This window comes from Drosophila mojavensis, unplaced genomic scaffold (genome assembly GCF_018153725.1).
Source record: "Drosophila mojavensis isolate 15081-1352.22 unplaced genomic scaffold, ASM1815372v1 contig_16, whole genome shotgun sequence".
Lineage (NCBI taxonomy): Eukaryota > Metazoa > Arthropoda > Insecta > Diptera > Drosophilidae > Drosophila > Drosophila mojavensis.
The window spans coordinates 3,327,084-3,340,479 of record NW_025318693.1 but is presented as its reverse complement, the minus strand read 5'-3'; the positions used below and the strand labels follow the sequence as shown (position 1 = coordinate 3,340,479).

The following is a 13,396-nucleotide window of genomic DNA, read 5'->3' as shown; positions in this document are numbered from 1 at the left end:
AGAATTTTAACTTAACATAATATATTTAATAAAAACTAATTTCAAATTAATTTTGATTTTTTAATTTGTTTTAATCGACATATAACATAGTGGTTACAATAAATTTTCAAAAAAACCGCCAACTCATTCGTTAAGTGCATCGTTAAAGGAAATGCTGCCCATCGCTACATACAGTGCTGCCCATCGCAGTCATGGGATCAGCTGTTTATCGATAGCTGTTGCGCTAACAGCTGTTGAGCAACAGTGCTGGCGAAAAGCTTGTAAGCCCGATAAAAGTTAAGTCGATTGGTTTAAGATCCTACATTTTCACGAATATTGAAGGAAAATACAGCAGTTTATATAAAATATGCACTGCAATTCCAATTAATGATAATGTCGTAACAAAAGAACGCCATCAAATATAGTCAAGAGCTTATGCAATAAGCATTCTCTTAGTTGGAAAATTTAGCCGAAAGAATAAAGCCTGCTCATCACAGACAATAACAATCAGCAAGTTGTAGGGGGTTTTATTGTTAGAGGCGCAACGACATGCAAAACACGCAAAAAGTCAGAGCAAGTTGAACAAATACATACGTATCTAATTCATTATTAAATATGGCTACTTTGGCTAAGCCAAAAAAAACCGTATGTATATATGCAATAACAATTTTATAAATCTATATACTATAAAAATAAATTGTAGAAAACTAAAAAGCAAAGGGCAATCCATGATCGCACACAATCAAGGGAGGAGGAAGAAGAAGAAGGAGAAGCAACTAGTGACTTATCAACAAGTATTGTCCCCGAACAAAGGCAGCTAGAAAATGTGTCGCTGCTGGAGGAATTCGAGCGCGTGGCTGCATTGGCCAGCAGCAGCAACAGCAAAGCCGAAGACATCATTAGTCATGACTGTGGCATATCAAGTGATACAGTGCCAATGCCCGATGATATAGCAGCAACGGCAACGACTACAAATGCCCAAGAGTCGGAAGTTACAGAGGAGGAACCAGAGCCGACGCCTACAGCACCATGTGCACCCATCGCACCAGTGATCAGTGCTCCATTAGTGCAATATCCCAATCTGCAGCCGATACGCATTACCAATGCACTCATCGAGGAGCAGAAGACGCAGATTGTTTATAAGGAGCGAGGGGCACGCTCGCCCGGCTTCGCGCTGGCCAGCAGCCATCTAAAACCGTTCACCAGCGAGCAGCTGAAGCAAATTTATCAATGCAGCGACTTGGAACTGGTCAAGCAATTCGAATTGGAGTTCCTAATGAACACGCTGCTCGAATCGAGTGAATCGGATCCGCTCCATGTTGCACTGCAAGAGTATTACGATCTCCAAGGCAAACTCTCATCCAATCTGCATGACATCAATGACAAGCGCAGGGATTGTCTCGAAACGCAACAGCAGGTCTGGAAGCGTGAGCCAGTGACGCGCACCTTTAGCGCCAGCTGCGGCGACGGCAACGTTGTCCGGGAAAGCGTGACCTACGAGTAAGTGGCAAGCACTCAACCACTCCAAATACTAATTCCTTTTGCCTTTGTAGTCGCATCAAAGTTGATCCAATTAAGCTGGAGTCTGCCACGGCGGCATTGACAGGGCTCTACGATCTGGTCTGCCATACCTACACCACCAATTTGATTACAGCGAAGCTAACTAAAGTGAAAATCGATCAGCTTATCAACGAGCTGATCGCATATCCTCATATCGATGCCCAAGCATCCATCGTCTTGCACAACCAATTGGATGCAACTGCTCTGCAGTGCGTAGCCCAGCTAAGACGTGCGATTTGCATCCTCTTCAACTTTACACGACTACCCAGCCCAAATGCGGTATTTATTTACCCTATGACAATTGTTTGAAATGTCCATGATCTAAAATATTCTTTTTATAAATTCCATTCAGAACTTCGATGCGGACCTTAAGCTTTGGCTGCGCAAGCTGATTGCCCTGCAGTTGCTGCTGGCCACCAAGGAGGATCACTGGTTTTTGCTCTTTAATATATTGCGCTGCCCCAACGGCGTTGGCGCCTGGGCAGCAGAGTTCCTGCAGCTACCAGGCATGATACAGACAACCCCAAAATCTAAGGGCACGCAGCCCAGTGAGCTGCCTCTGCCACTGAATTCTCCAGAAATCAATCATTGCTTTGCGGTGCTACAAATCCTTTTGCTGCCCATTAAAAAGCGCAACGATTATCTCAAGAGTCAGGTGCAGGCGCAGAGGGATCTCTCGCAACCAACGGGAGACGCTGAGCGATGGACAGTGGTGGACTCGGATGGCGAGGACACACTCACGCCCACGGGCGAATGCGTTGGCCTCAAGGAAGCAGATCTAATAGCCCTGCTCAATCAGTTGCCCTTCGACAAGCTCTTCACGTAAGATCTGCACTGAGTCAGTCATATATTCAAAATGTAGGCAACTCCTTCACTTGCCTTGCAGCTCCGCCTTGTGCATCGAGAAATTTCTGGATGACTATATCATTGAGCCAGATATGATAACGCCTCAGCAGATGCTCACTGTGGTGGCCTTTTTCGCACAACTAGTCGAGACACTGGGCGAGGGCATGCTGACCTATAACAACGAGCGCTACAAGCAGCTGGCCAAGCGTCTAGGGCGCCTGATTCGCCACGCGCTGCAATATGCTTCCGATTACCACGAGCTCTTCCTGTAAGTTGACCTGTCAGTTGGTTTTCCTAAACGTATAATTTCTTTATCCCTTGCAGGAGCAACAACCTGGCCAAGCCCCAAGAAGTTTGTGAACGCATCGAACTGGAAATGCAGGCATTACTTATACGCGCCTGCAGCTACATTTATCGCTCGCGCAATTTGGGCACCTGGCAGTACTTCTCCACGTTGCCTTACACAACGCTTCATGCGGATATTATTTGGCATTTGTTTTACTACCTCAACGTTGGCTTTCCCAGCGATTTGACCACCCAGCTGACCGCTGATCCGGAGTTCATATTTCAAACGGATTTCTGGAGCAAATTCGATATAGCTAATGCAGATGTTTCCGCCGAGGATATGTACTATCTGCTGCAGGCCTTCTTCGAGATGGCCAATGCGCGTGATCGCACGAAAGACTGGCCGATAATTCGCATAATTTGTTTGACCATATTCCAGGTAGGTTATCAGCATTCCTTCTTAGTCCTCTACTAGATCGCACTCTCAACCACCCACAGATTGGATTCATTCATCAAGCCACTCGCGAGTTCTGCTACAAAGCCGCACGAGATATGCTAGTAAATATCACTCTAGCTTATGAGGAGCTACTGGACTGCCTGCTGCTGCAGCTGAAGACGCGCTTTGCTGAAATCGATCAGGCAGCATACCTATTCAAAGCTCTGCCGTTAGAGAACTGGCACCCAAACATGGACAGCTTTGAGCTACTATCCAACTGGCTGCTTCACTTTGATTACCAAACCGCTGAAAGCCATTTGGCGCGACTGATCATTGGCCATCTCAATTGGGGCTTCGATGACGAGGGTCGTCTTTATTTGCCCCACAATATTCACGTGCGCATGGCTTGTCTCGTGACTGAAGCCATAACTAAGCATGCGCCGGAGGTCATTGGTGCCTCCAGCATATCTGAGAGCGTGCGGCAAGTCTCCTCGCTGATCGACTCGACCCAATCCAGCCGAGAGCAATTTACCAACTGGTGCTGGCGTATGATCTCTATGTTGCGTCTGCATCTGATGGATCAGAGTGTTGAATCTGTTAAGCGCACGCTGCAGCATCCCACGGAGCCGTTGCTCTTTGTGCCGGACTTGGAGCGCCTGGATATGATTTGGCAGGGTGTTACCGAGCAACGTCCCCTGGCCTTATATGTCAGCGTCTTGGTTAGCCTGCATGGTCACTCAATACCAGTTATATGCCAGCGTGGCTTCGATCTGCTTCAACAGCTGCTCAACGATCATCGCCATGCGGCTGTCATACGCAGTCTCGAGCTGATTGTGCCGCTCTTCCTCGAAACTCCCGACACGCTAGCAAATTGCGAAAGGTATGCAATGTATGAAGACTACCAATAATAATGATACTAAAGTCTATTTGATTACAGTTTCCAGAAACTGGTGATAGCGCTGCTAAATGCGGATAGGACTTACCTGAAGATGGCCAAGGATATAGTTTATGCCAATTGCATTGGCCCCATTCTCGAATTATTTGATAATATGCTACATCACCAGATTGTGTCTTATACGAGGCAAGTCATAAATAGACCACATGGAACTAATTGACATCTAATGTATATTCATGCGCTTTAGCTATGGCCTCTGCTCGCCTCTGAATCTTATCAATATTTGGCTGAACTGCTTCACTGCGTTGCCTGGCTGGGCACAAAATCCGCACGTTCTGTACCTCCTGGATAGGATGCTGCGCATCGCATACCAATTTACCGATTGTCGTGTGCAGACCATCGAGTTCTTTTATAACTACTACAAGGTATTTCAATAAACCACGTTCCATAGATTTCAAATGAGTTGACTCAAATTCTTCTAGGACTGCACCGATTGGAAGCTGACATCAAAACCCTCGGCACTGAAATCCTTTTTCGGAGGTCAAACCAATTCGAGATTACCCATGATCTTACCACAGACCTGCTGGTTAAATCTTGTACTATTAGAGATTGAGTTCAGGCTGCAGGATACTCGTTTTTGGCCAGAATTCTTACGCCAGCTATCCACGCAAACAGTGGAGGCTGCCCTTAAGAAAACTCTGTCGCTCAGCAAGACGACTCTCTTTCCCGTGCAACATCTGGTCATCTACAAATACGCGCAGCTCTTGGCCAACATGGACATCAGACACGCCCTATTTCCAATAGTCTGCCAGAAATTCTTTGAGCTCTATCTGTGGCGGCTGCCCGAGGAATACGCCAGCCAGAATATGAATGTAAACTATGGTGTGGCCGAAAAGTTTTACGAACACAATGTGCCACTGATGAAGTCCATCAAGACGCAGCTGAAATCGGCTGAAGTGTATTATGCTGCCATTGCCACCAAGCGCGCCGAAGACGATGCAGTTGCGCACATGTACCGCAGCTGCACCAAGCTAATGCAGAGCTGCGCTCTCTGGCTGGAGGACACACAGATCAATAAATTAGCCAGCGATGCCTGTCAGCTGCCAGCACAGTACAACAACGAGAAGCTGCGTGAGCTGCTCAGTGGTCCCACCTCTCACTGGACAGAGTTTCTTAGCGCCAGTGATCTGCGCCGGGAGCAGCGTCATCAGGCGGATCAATGGTCAGCCAAGATCTATCGGGTGCATCTCCACAAGGTGCTGCGCACTCCGCTGAAGCCGAAGCCAAGACTGCCACCAGCCCAACGTCTCAAAATGCATCTGACAACCTATGACCAACGCCTTCCCCCACCTAACCACAGTCGGCCGGAACAAATTGAGAAGCGACCCATTGATAGCAACACCCTGTCCGAGCTAAAGCGTCGCGTACAAACGCTCAACAGTACAGCCAAGTAAGTAGTAGGGATATCCCAGCTATATTCTACATATATCACTCTTTTCTTTATTCGTCCACTTTCCTTTAATTAAAGTAAATTCCATTACAATACTTCGGAGCTGAATTCATTAAACCTAAACTATCTGGAACGCGTGCCATCATTGTACCAGATGGTGCCTTACAATGAAATGCGTAGCAAGGAGTGCGAGTCCTTGCTCTTCAATCGCAAGTGCGTGCGTCCGGCGCAGATCCAGCTAGTGCCGGAACATATACGTCATAACGACCAGATAGCGAGGAAGCAGGAACAAAACCGAGAACGCCATGATAAGATAGTGGAAGAGATGCTGGCACTGAACGTGGATGGCTTTGCTCAGGCCATCGAAGAGCTGGGCGCCTACATACATAATCTTCTGCAGGAGCAGTCCAAGTCTAACAAATATGTTACACCCACTGGAATCAAGTTCTTCTATCATGTCGTTGACAACATGAACGACATAACAATGAAGTTTCATCCCACCAAAAGTTTCTACTCCCAAATGCTGCAAGACCTTGGCGTAAGTACGCAAGAAATAAATGCGCAATGCAAATCATTTCAGATCTTCACCTTTCTCTTAATAGGTTTTCATCCAAGCCGAGCAGGCAGACCAGGGATTGGAAGTGCTACGTTTGGCACTGCGACGGGGTGACCTTGTGGAGCTGCTGGCCGGCGTTTTTGTGCCCTGTCGCACTGACGCCGAACATTTTCTGGAAATGTACGAATTTCTCATCGACTCGCATCTGAAGCGCTGCGATACTAAAATTCTGTTCGTACTCCTGTCCAAGTTTGATCTGCTCAGCTGGCTGGAGGCATATCAGCCAAAGCTGAGCGAAATTAATCGGCTGCTGTTGCTGGTGCTGCAAGGCTTAGAGTCTTGGTCACAGCCGCACAGCAGCCTCTTGCAAGATCAATTCCGCCGGCAACTGGTTCATATCTTTACGTACGACTTTCCGCAGCACTACGGCGAGGTCATGCAGCTGGTTCTCGATCGCATTTCGGATCAAAAGCTGATGCCGCTGGTGCTGCTTGATCTGCTCAATGCGCTCTTATCACCTGCAAGCTCTGCTCTGACACTGAACAGCCAGGAGGAGCAACTGCACGAATTGGCGTCTGACTTTGCCCGTCGCCAAAAGTTGTTTACGCTGAAAGCAGCAACGGAGACGCTGTTGCTGTTTGCGCGCCACTTTCAAAAGGAGCGACTTCATCATGGTCTCTATGGACTGTATCCCAAGCACAAGGAGTATTGCAAGCCGCTGGTTATGTGGTTCACCTGCTTTGGACAGGTGGTGCTGGCGGCCGCCATTTGCAGCTATCAGGAACTGCTAGCCGATCAAAGTGAGTGGCTCAATGAATATTCGAGAATCAATTTAATTCGACTCATTTGTAGTCAGCGACATTGTCTTCGGTTCCATTGTGGAGACCTATGCACCGTGGCTAATCCCATACACGGAGAAAACTGAACAGGCCGCAGGCGCAGCCGCACACTGGATACGTCAGCTTAGCCCGGATCAGGGCAAGATCTTGCTACCATGGAGTGAACCGCATGTGGAGAGCAGCAAGCTCATGATCAGATCTTTTATATGTAATATATTACAGGTGGTGCAGTATTTGCCCGCCTCAAGCAAGATTTTGGAGCACACGTTCGCTTGGTATGTGCACCACTTTGCACAGCTCAACGTCGCTAGCCATGTTCTGGTGCCCATTCATGAGGGTCTGTCACAGCTGCCCTGGGAGCGCTTCCTGCCACCCGCTCAGCATATCGAACTGCTCTATAAGAGCTTGCAGTGCTTCATACCAGAGTCGCATGCCATGTTAGGTCACATATTCATAAGGATCGATTGGAACACTTGGTTCGCGAAAACGTCTCAGCCGCTGACTCTCCTCTCGCACCTCTTCAACATCTTTATCAAAATGGCACTCGAGCCCAACATTCACATGCATCCCAATACAAGCAAGATACTCGAGGATGCTGTCAGCCAGCCCTGGCATCTTGTCGAATACAGCGAGCTGGAGCAGTTGCTCAAGTGGTTTGTGGCTCACGTTGACCCGGCCATTGCGCTGAAGCTGCCCGCCGAAACCAACTACGCTGATCGCGCCGTACTAGAGTAAGGGGCTCTATTAATTTATTTTTATTTATATTTAATATTCGTCTTCTTTTTCAGACTCATTCACGCAGCCTGCGCCATGCAGCCAGAGAGCGACGCACAGGGTGCTGTAGTGCAGGCAACGGCCAAGCGCATGCTGTACACGCGCTCCATGGTCAGCATGCAGCGTGCCTGTGCGATCAAACACAAAAAGCTGTTGGCCACCAAGGAGGGTGAACGTGCCTTTGCCGCTGCTTTCGAAAAGCTCTTGGACTCAATTGACGTAGCCATTAGCGGCTGCAGTGTGAATCGAACGCCGGAAGAGCAACGTCGCGAAGCGCTCAACCTTATGCTTGAGATTGTGGCTCCAACGCAGACGCAAAGCGAGGAGGTATCGAAGTAAGTCCATTAACTGTATACTTCTGACTTTTGTAATGAATTAACAACTTCCCTAATCTGGTGTATATTTAGCCTGCATATTCAAACTCTGGTACGCTGGCAACATCAATGTCCTCCTGGGAATCCGGTCATGTGCGCGGTCCTGCCTGCCATCGGCCATTTAAATACATATATTTCTTGTATCTACACGCTGCTGGAGTCCAGCATTGAGTGCTATTTCCGGAGATCGCCCGAACGTGCAGCTTGGCACTCACCCAGCTGGCAGGGCCTGTTCGAGGCACTGCAAATGTCGCTTCCCAAGCTGGAGCTGATGCCCGTCATGCGCGGCGGTTACTTCTTTTCATTGCACATCTTTGTACTCTACAAACTGGAGGAGATCGAAACGGTCGGCGAGAAGGTCACCTTTCTGCAGGACCTGACGCAGTTGTTGGAAAATCTGAAGACCAATCCGCAGACCGAACCGCGCATGGCTCTGGTTTGGGGTCTGATCATATCACGTGGCTGCAAGCTACTTCAGGAGTCGCAGAACATCAAGAAGCCGCTCTACATGCTCGCGCGCCAGTTGCAGATAGCATCCACAAAAGCTGAGGGCTGGAGCGACGGGCTGCTGGGCGTCATAGGCCTAAAATCTGAAAACATTACTAACAAGTATATAATAACCATCCAACTATAATCTGCATATGTTTTATAAATGATATTTATAAATGATTTTGCATTGCAGGCGCAAAGTGCTGACACGGTGCCTGGCATGCATAATCTATTCTCTCTTTCCGGCCAGTCGTGACGTGCGACTGCCTTGCGAGGAGTACGAGAGCGCCATGCGGGAGCTGGCCATGCTGTTGGCCAATAAAAAATTTGTGGACGTTAAGCCGCAGATTGTCAGGGCCATAAGCATTCTGAAAGAGCAACCTATGCCCGATCTGCGCTCGGTTCCCCATTTGATATGTCGGCTAATCGACGTGTTTTACGAGGAGAGCTACTTAACGACCATTCCGGAGGTGTGGGATTGCGACTACAAGCTAAAGGCAACATAGTTATACTTGTGGCAGCCAATTGTGTTATTTTTCTACGAATTCTAGATTTAGACATATACATACATATACATATATATATATATACATATATACCATAACAGAATTGAATAAAGTGATAATTCTCTTTTTTGCTACATATATTGGAAACTGCAAGCAAAGTGAATTCAAATATATGTGTGTTTAACTTTAATGCTTACATCTTGGAGACAAAAATTGTTTAATCAGTTACTAGCGTGCCTACTTGAAGCTATTTGTTTAAGCTTAGTTACAGTAACAAAATCGAAATCGAAATCGAGCGTTATACATGATAGTTTACAACGAAGTGGTGATATTTCGAAGGTATAATAAAAATGAAATACAATTAAGATAAACTAGGATGGGCATAAATATTGATCTAACGAAGATAACAATCAAAATATATATATGTATAAAAATAAAACTGGCAAATACAAATTGCTACACAATCTATATAAATAACACTTAGCTTATAGAACTAGACATACGGGTTAACTATTCTCTAATCATCCATCGCAAAGTTGGATAATTGCAGGTGCTGCATATTATTGCGTGCGTCGAAGTATCCAGTATCGGTTGGATTGTCCGGCGTAGGCACAAACGGTGGCTCCATGTGCCCAATGTTCTCCCAGTCGATGCCAACAAAAATACGCATCTGCTGCACTTCTCTGGCAGCTGGGCGCTCCGCGGGCTCCATGGTCAACATTAGCTCCACAGCCTCCATGGCATCAGCCGATAAAGCCTCATCCCCTTCAGGCCATTCAATGTCTGTAGAGGAGTAACATTTAGAATAGCATCTAGATCGCATCCAGCATTACTTACTCTTATTGAGAATGTTGTCAAAAACTTTCTGAGGCGTTTCATCGTTGAAGGGCGGAATGCCAGTCATGAATTCGTAGAAGCACACACCCAGTGCCCACCAGTCGACAGCAGGTCCATGACCTTGCTTCAGCAGCAGCTCTGGGGCCAAATAGTCAGGTGTGCCAAGGATGCGTTCGTTCGAGACCCGCATTCCACGTCGTACAGATTTTGGCGTACGAAATGGTGTGTTTACGTTAATTGTGTTCTTTGGCGTCTTGGGCACAGTGACGCCGCCATGATTGATGGGCGACATAGTTGGTTCGTCGGCCAACTTTAGATGGTACTGAACACTGGATAGTTTTTCCACGGCCATATGCTCCCGTTTTTTATTTTCAATGGACAAGGGCAGGGCGAAGCGTGTTGCCTTTAGCTTGCCCAGCAGGCCACCATCGCGACGTGGCAGCTTCTGTGAGGACACAGGCGTCGAGAAGACCACATTGGCCACATTAGCCTCAGATCCCAGTAGATGTTGCATGGGCAACTCATCATCCGATAGAGATCGCACTTTCAGTACGCCCCGTATGGGTGAGGAGCGTGCCTTGCGCTTCTTGGGCGTGCTGCTCCCAATGTTGAGTATCTCGATTTCTTGGGTCAAGCCAGTGCTTGTACTCGCACTGCTAGATGCATCCACATCCATGCATGAATTGTTTTCCGAGCGATTGACCAGATTTATTTTACGTTTCATGCCGCGCAGAAACTCAGGTCGCTTGAAATGTTTCGAGAGATTGCGGAATGGCGAATTCATGCGTATGCCACTTAGCTCGTTGGCATTATTTGTCATGTTGTAACTGCAATTGAAAACACTTTAATGGGGATTCATTCGATTGCTTTGCTCGACAATATCAACCTGCGTGAGTAGTCCGAACAGCTGTATTCGTCCTTCGACTGACTCAGATTATCTGCATTCTTTTCTATGGAGGATGCGGTGCTCTCGCTGTTTAAATTTAGATGACAACTCGAGTTATCGTCACCCTTTCGACTAGATACGCCAGAATCCTCTTGTAGCTTCGAGTTCCGGTTGCGCTGGTTGAAACAAAACACGAAACAGTTAAGTTAAGCACTAATAAGAGTTAGATGGACAATACACAAGGAAATACAATTTATAGCAACTCATTTGTTGTATGGAAGTGAAATTTGTTGATGGTAAGACACAAATAACAGAAACCCGGTTCCGCAATGTATTAAGATAGGATCATACCCTTAAATCGTAACCCTTCAAAAGACACAAATCCATTGATATAGGCATACATCACAAAATATTGACTGACTCTTCTCTATCTGATCTACCATCAGGAAACCCAAACTAAGCCACTAACACACACAAAATGAAAGACTGGAAAGGACAGAGGACGACACTTAGGCACAGGATACAACATGCAACGCACCTCATCGAGCGAACGCCTGCGTACCATGGAAAACTCAAACGAGCCTTCATTCGTATTTTCCAACTTGGCAACGTCTTTATCATCGCCGCTAGCGACAATGTGGATCTTGTCCTGTTCGGCCATTTTGCAGCCCTTTTGAGGGAATGAAGCAATATGCATATTTTTATCAGGTACTCGCTGGGTACGCCTACTGTTCGAGACTCACCTGGCAATTGACACGATCTCGGCCGCTGTCGCTGCCGCTGCCATCTTTAGTAATGCTGTCCAAGAGGAATTCTACGCGCCGCTTTGTATTTGCCGGAGCCCCGCCCGCGGCTGTTGCTTCCAGAGGCGGCGAGATTTTACTAATCTCTGCCGAGGTGCAGGTGTGATAGGAAGATGCACTGCTGTCCAAAAACTGTAATTCGAAGGACATAAGTCGGCGTCTCCCCACAACGTTTCATTACTTACGTTGGTGTTTGTGGTGCAGGTGTGCTGAACGGAAACGTTGACCTCTTCGGCGGAAAAGAATGGCGAAACCCCAGAAATTTTGCTATCGCTCGTTTTCTCGCCATCTGTGAGGGACGTGTCCGCCTCGCTATCTGAAGACTCCATGACATGACTATGCTTATTAATGGCTTGCATGAGATTTGAAGTGCCCGTGCCGGTGACAACCATAGGAGCACCGCTTATAGCGCCGAATTCCTGCAACTTCTTCTCCGAGCCAAAAGACAAATGCGATGTGAGCGACAGTAGCTGGCCCGGCGTACGTGCATTGAGATTGGGTGAGCAATTGATCAGATCGGATATCTCCAGGTCGCGACGCAATTCAATTTTGCTCAAGCCGAAGTCCGTCAATTTCACATGTCCACTCGCCGAGAGCAGCATGTTATCCGGCTTGATGTCGCGGTGGACGATGCCGTGCTGGTGCAGGTACTGCAATGCCATGACCATTTCGGCCACGTAAAAGCGCGCTGTCGGCTCGTCAAAGTAGCCATACATGGCCAACAGTGATTTCAGATCACCACCGACCATATACTCCATGACCAGGTAAACGGAAGACACGGATTGCAGCGAATAGAACAGATTCACACAGAATGGCGAACGAGACAGTGCCAAAGCGTTGCGTTCAGTTATCACCTGGGAAACCATATTTTTGTTAATCATCTCCGATTTGCGCATCACTTTGATGGCAAACAGTTTGTTTGGGTCGTTGTGTTTGTAGCCCAGGAATACCTTGCCAAAGGCGCCTCGGCTAATGGGCTTGATGATGAAGAAATCCTTAATTGTGGGCAGCTGCAATAATACACAATAATAATAATATACAATGGACTACTACATCAAACGAGATTTCTGTTAATGTGTGTGTATGTCAAGTAACGGAACTTCCATCTAGTGGGAGTCTAATCATAACTGTACATTTTCACTTGCCTTTGCATTGTACGAGTGATTTTCTGGTTTTGTTGTTAATATATTAATTTTCTCCAGCAACTCCTCATTCTCGATTAGCAGGCTTGTTTTCTTTGGCGTTTTATAGTCAATATGCAGATCGTTTTGCGATATCGCCAAATCAGCGTGTTCCATGTTATCCTCTAGTTCTTGATTATCTTCAGTTTTATTTGCTTCGCTGTATTCTTTTCGCGCGCGTAAAATATTTTTGACCGGAATCGTTAATACTGCGTTCTTACGTGCATGTTAGCGAAATGAATGTTTATCAAATAATTTATAACCATTAATTTAAATTGCAAAACATTAATTGTTAGTGGAAAGATTTTAAAGCAACAATTTAAACAGCGCGTCGATATGTTTTACTAGTCCCAGTGTTACGAAGTTATTTATTTACAGGGCTGTCCCTTGAAAAACAAGTTGGCAGCCCTGGCCGTGCACGTTGCTATTCGAATGTGAGGATGGTATGCAATTCTTAATATTTGGTTAATTTAGACAGGATCCCTTTAAGAAAATCGCACCGGAAATATTACTTTCAAATTTGAAATAAGATTTAATTGAACAATACATTTACTATTGAATAAACAAAATAAACAATCCATGGTAGTCTAAGCTAAGCTAGTAAAAATCAATCAGATTCAACCCAAAATTTATCGATTAATCAATGATTGCTTCAATTAGTTTCGATGCAATAAAACTGAATTCGGAATGCCGCGCATAT

At 46.5% G+C, this 13,396-nt stretch overlaps 2 protein-coding genes across 3 annotated transcripts; one reads left to right on the top strand and one right to left on the bottom strand.

Annotated features, from left to right (window-relative positions):
* The first annotated feature begins 259 nt into the window (after nt 1–259).
* On the top strand, nt 260–9,173 carry LOC6573569 (ectopic P granules protein 5 homolog). The gene is made up of 16 exons (XM_001999601.4): nt 260–624; nt 683–1,479; nt 1,533–1,818; nt 1,892–2,361; nt 2,426–2,653; nt 2,710–3,109; nt 3,169–3,986; nt 4,044–4,187; nt 4,249–4,426; nt 4,484–5,451; nt 5,530–5,989; nt 6,054–6,807; nt 6,860–7,577; nt 7,635–7,955; nt 8,028–8,603; nt 8,677–9,173. The coding sequence occupies exons 1-16, from the start codon at nt 595–597 to the stop codon at nt 8,987–8,989; spliced, it is 7,461 nt and encodes a 2,486-aa protein (XP_001999637.2). The 5' UTR covers nt 260–594; the 3' UTR covers nt 8,990–9,173.
* LOC6573570 (serine/threonine-protein kinase greatwall) lies at nt 9,149–13,073 on the bottom strand. 2 transcript variants are annotated; one of them, XM_001999602.4, is made up of 7 exons: nt 12,661–13,073; nt 11,701–12,525; nt 11,456–11,647; nt 11,251–11,382; nt 10,713–10,888; nt 9,827–10,653; nt 9,149–9,772 (listed from the first exon to the last, which is right to left on the bottom strand). In XM_001999602.4, exons 1-7 carry the CDS (start codon nt 12,811–12,813, stop codon nt 9,507–9,509), a joined length of 2,571 nt encoding a protein of 856 aa, XP_001999638.2. In that variant the 5' UTR covers nt 12,814–13,073; the 3' UTR covers nt 9,149–9,506. The 2 variants fall into 2 exon arrangements, with proteins under 2 accessions (XP_001999638.2, XP_015022474.1); XM_015166988.3 differs by lacking the exon at nt 11,251–11,382.
* Between the last annotated feature and the right edge of the window lie 323 nt (nt 13,074–13,396).

Excerpts from the sequence above, each read along its gene's own strand:
- LOC6573570 (XM_001999602.4), bottom strand. The coding sequence starts at position 12,813 with ATGGAACACGCTGATTTGGCGATATCGCAAAACGATCTGCATATTGAC. Across the intron at positions 12,526-12,660 it reads ATCACTCGTACAATGCAAAG|CTGCCCACAATTAAGGATTT; the intron begins GCAAGTGAAAAT and ends GTATTATTGCAG. Across the intron at positions 11,648-11,700 it reads CCTGCACCACAAACACCAAC|TTTTTGGACAGCAGTGCATC; the intron begins GTAAGTAATGAA and ends TTCGAATTACAG.
- LOC6573569 (XM_001999601.4), top strand. The coding sequence starts at position 595 with ATGGCTACTTTGGCTAAGCCAAAAAAAACC. Across the intron at positions 4,427-4,483 it reads TCTTTTATAACTACTACAAG|GACTGCACCGATTGGAAGCT; the intron begins GTATTTCAATAA and ends AAATTCTTCTAG. Across the intron at positions 6,808-6,859 it reads GGAACTGCTAGCCGATCAAA|TCAGCGACATTGTCTTCGGT; the intron begins GTGAGTGGCTCA and ends ACTCATTTGTAG.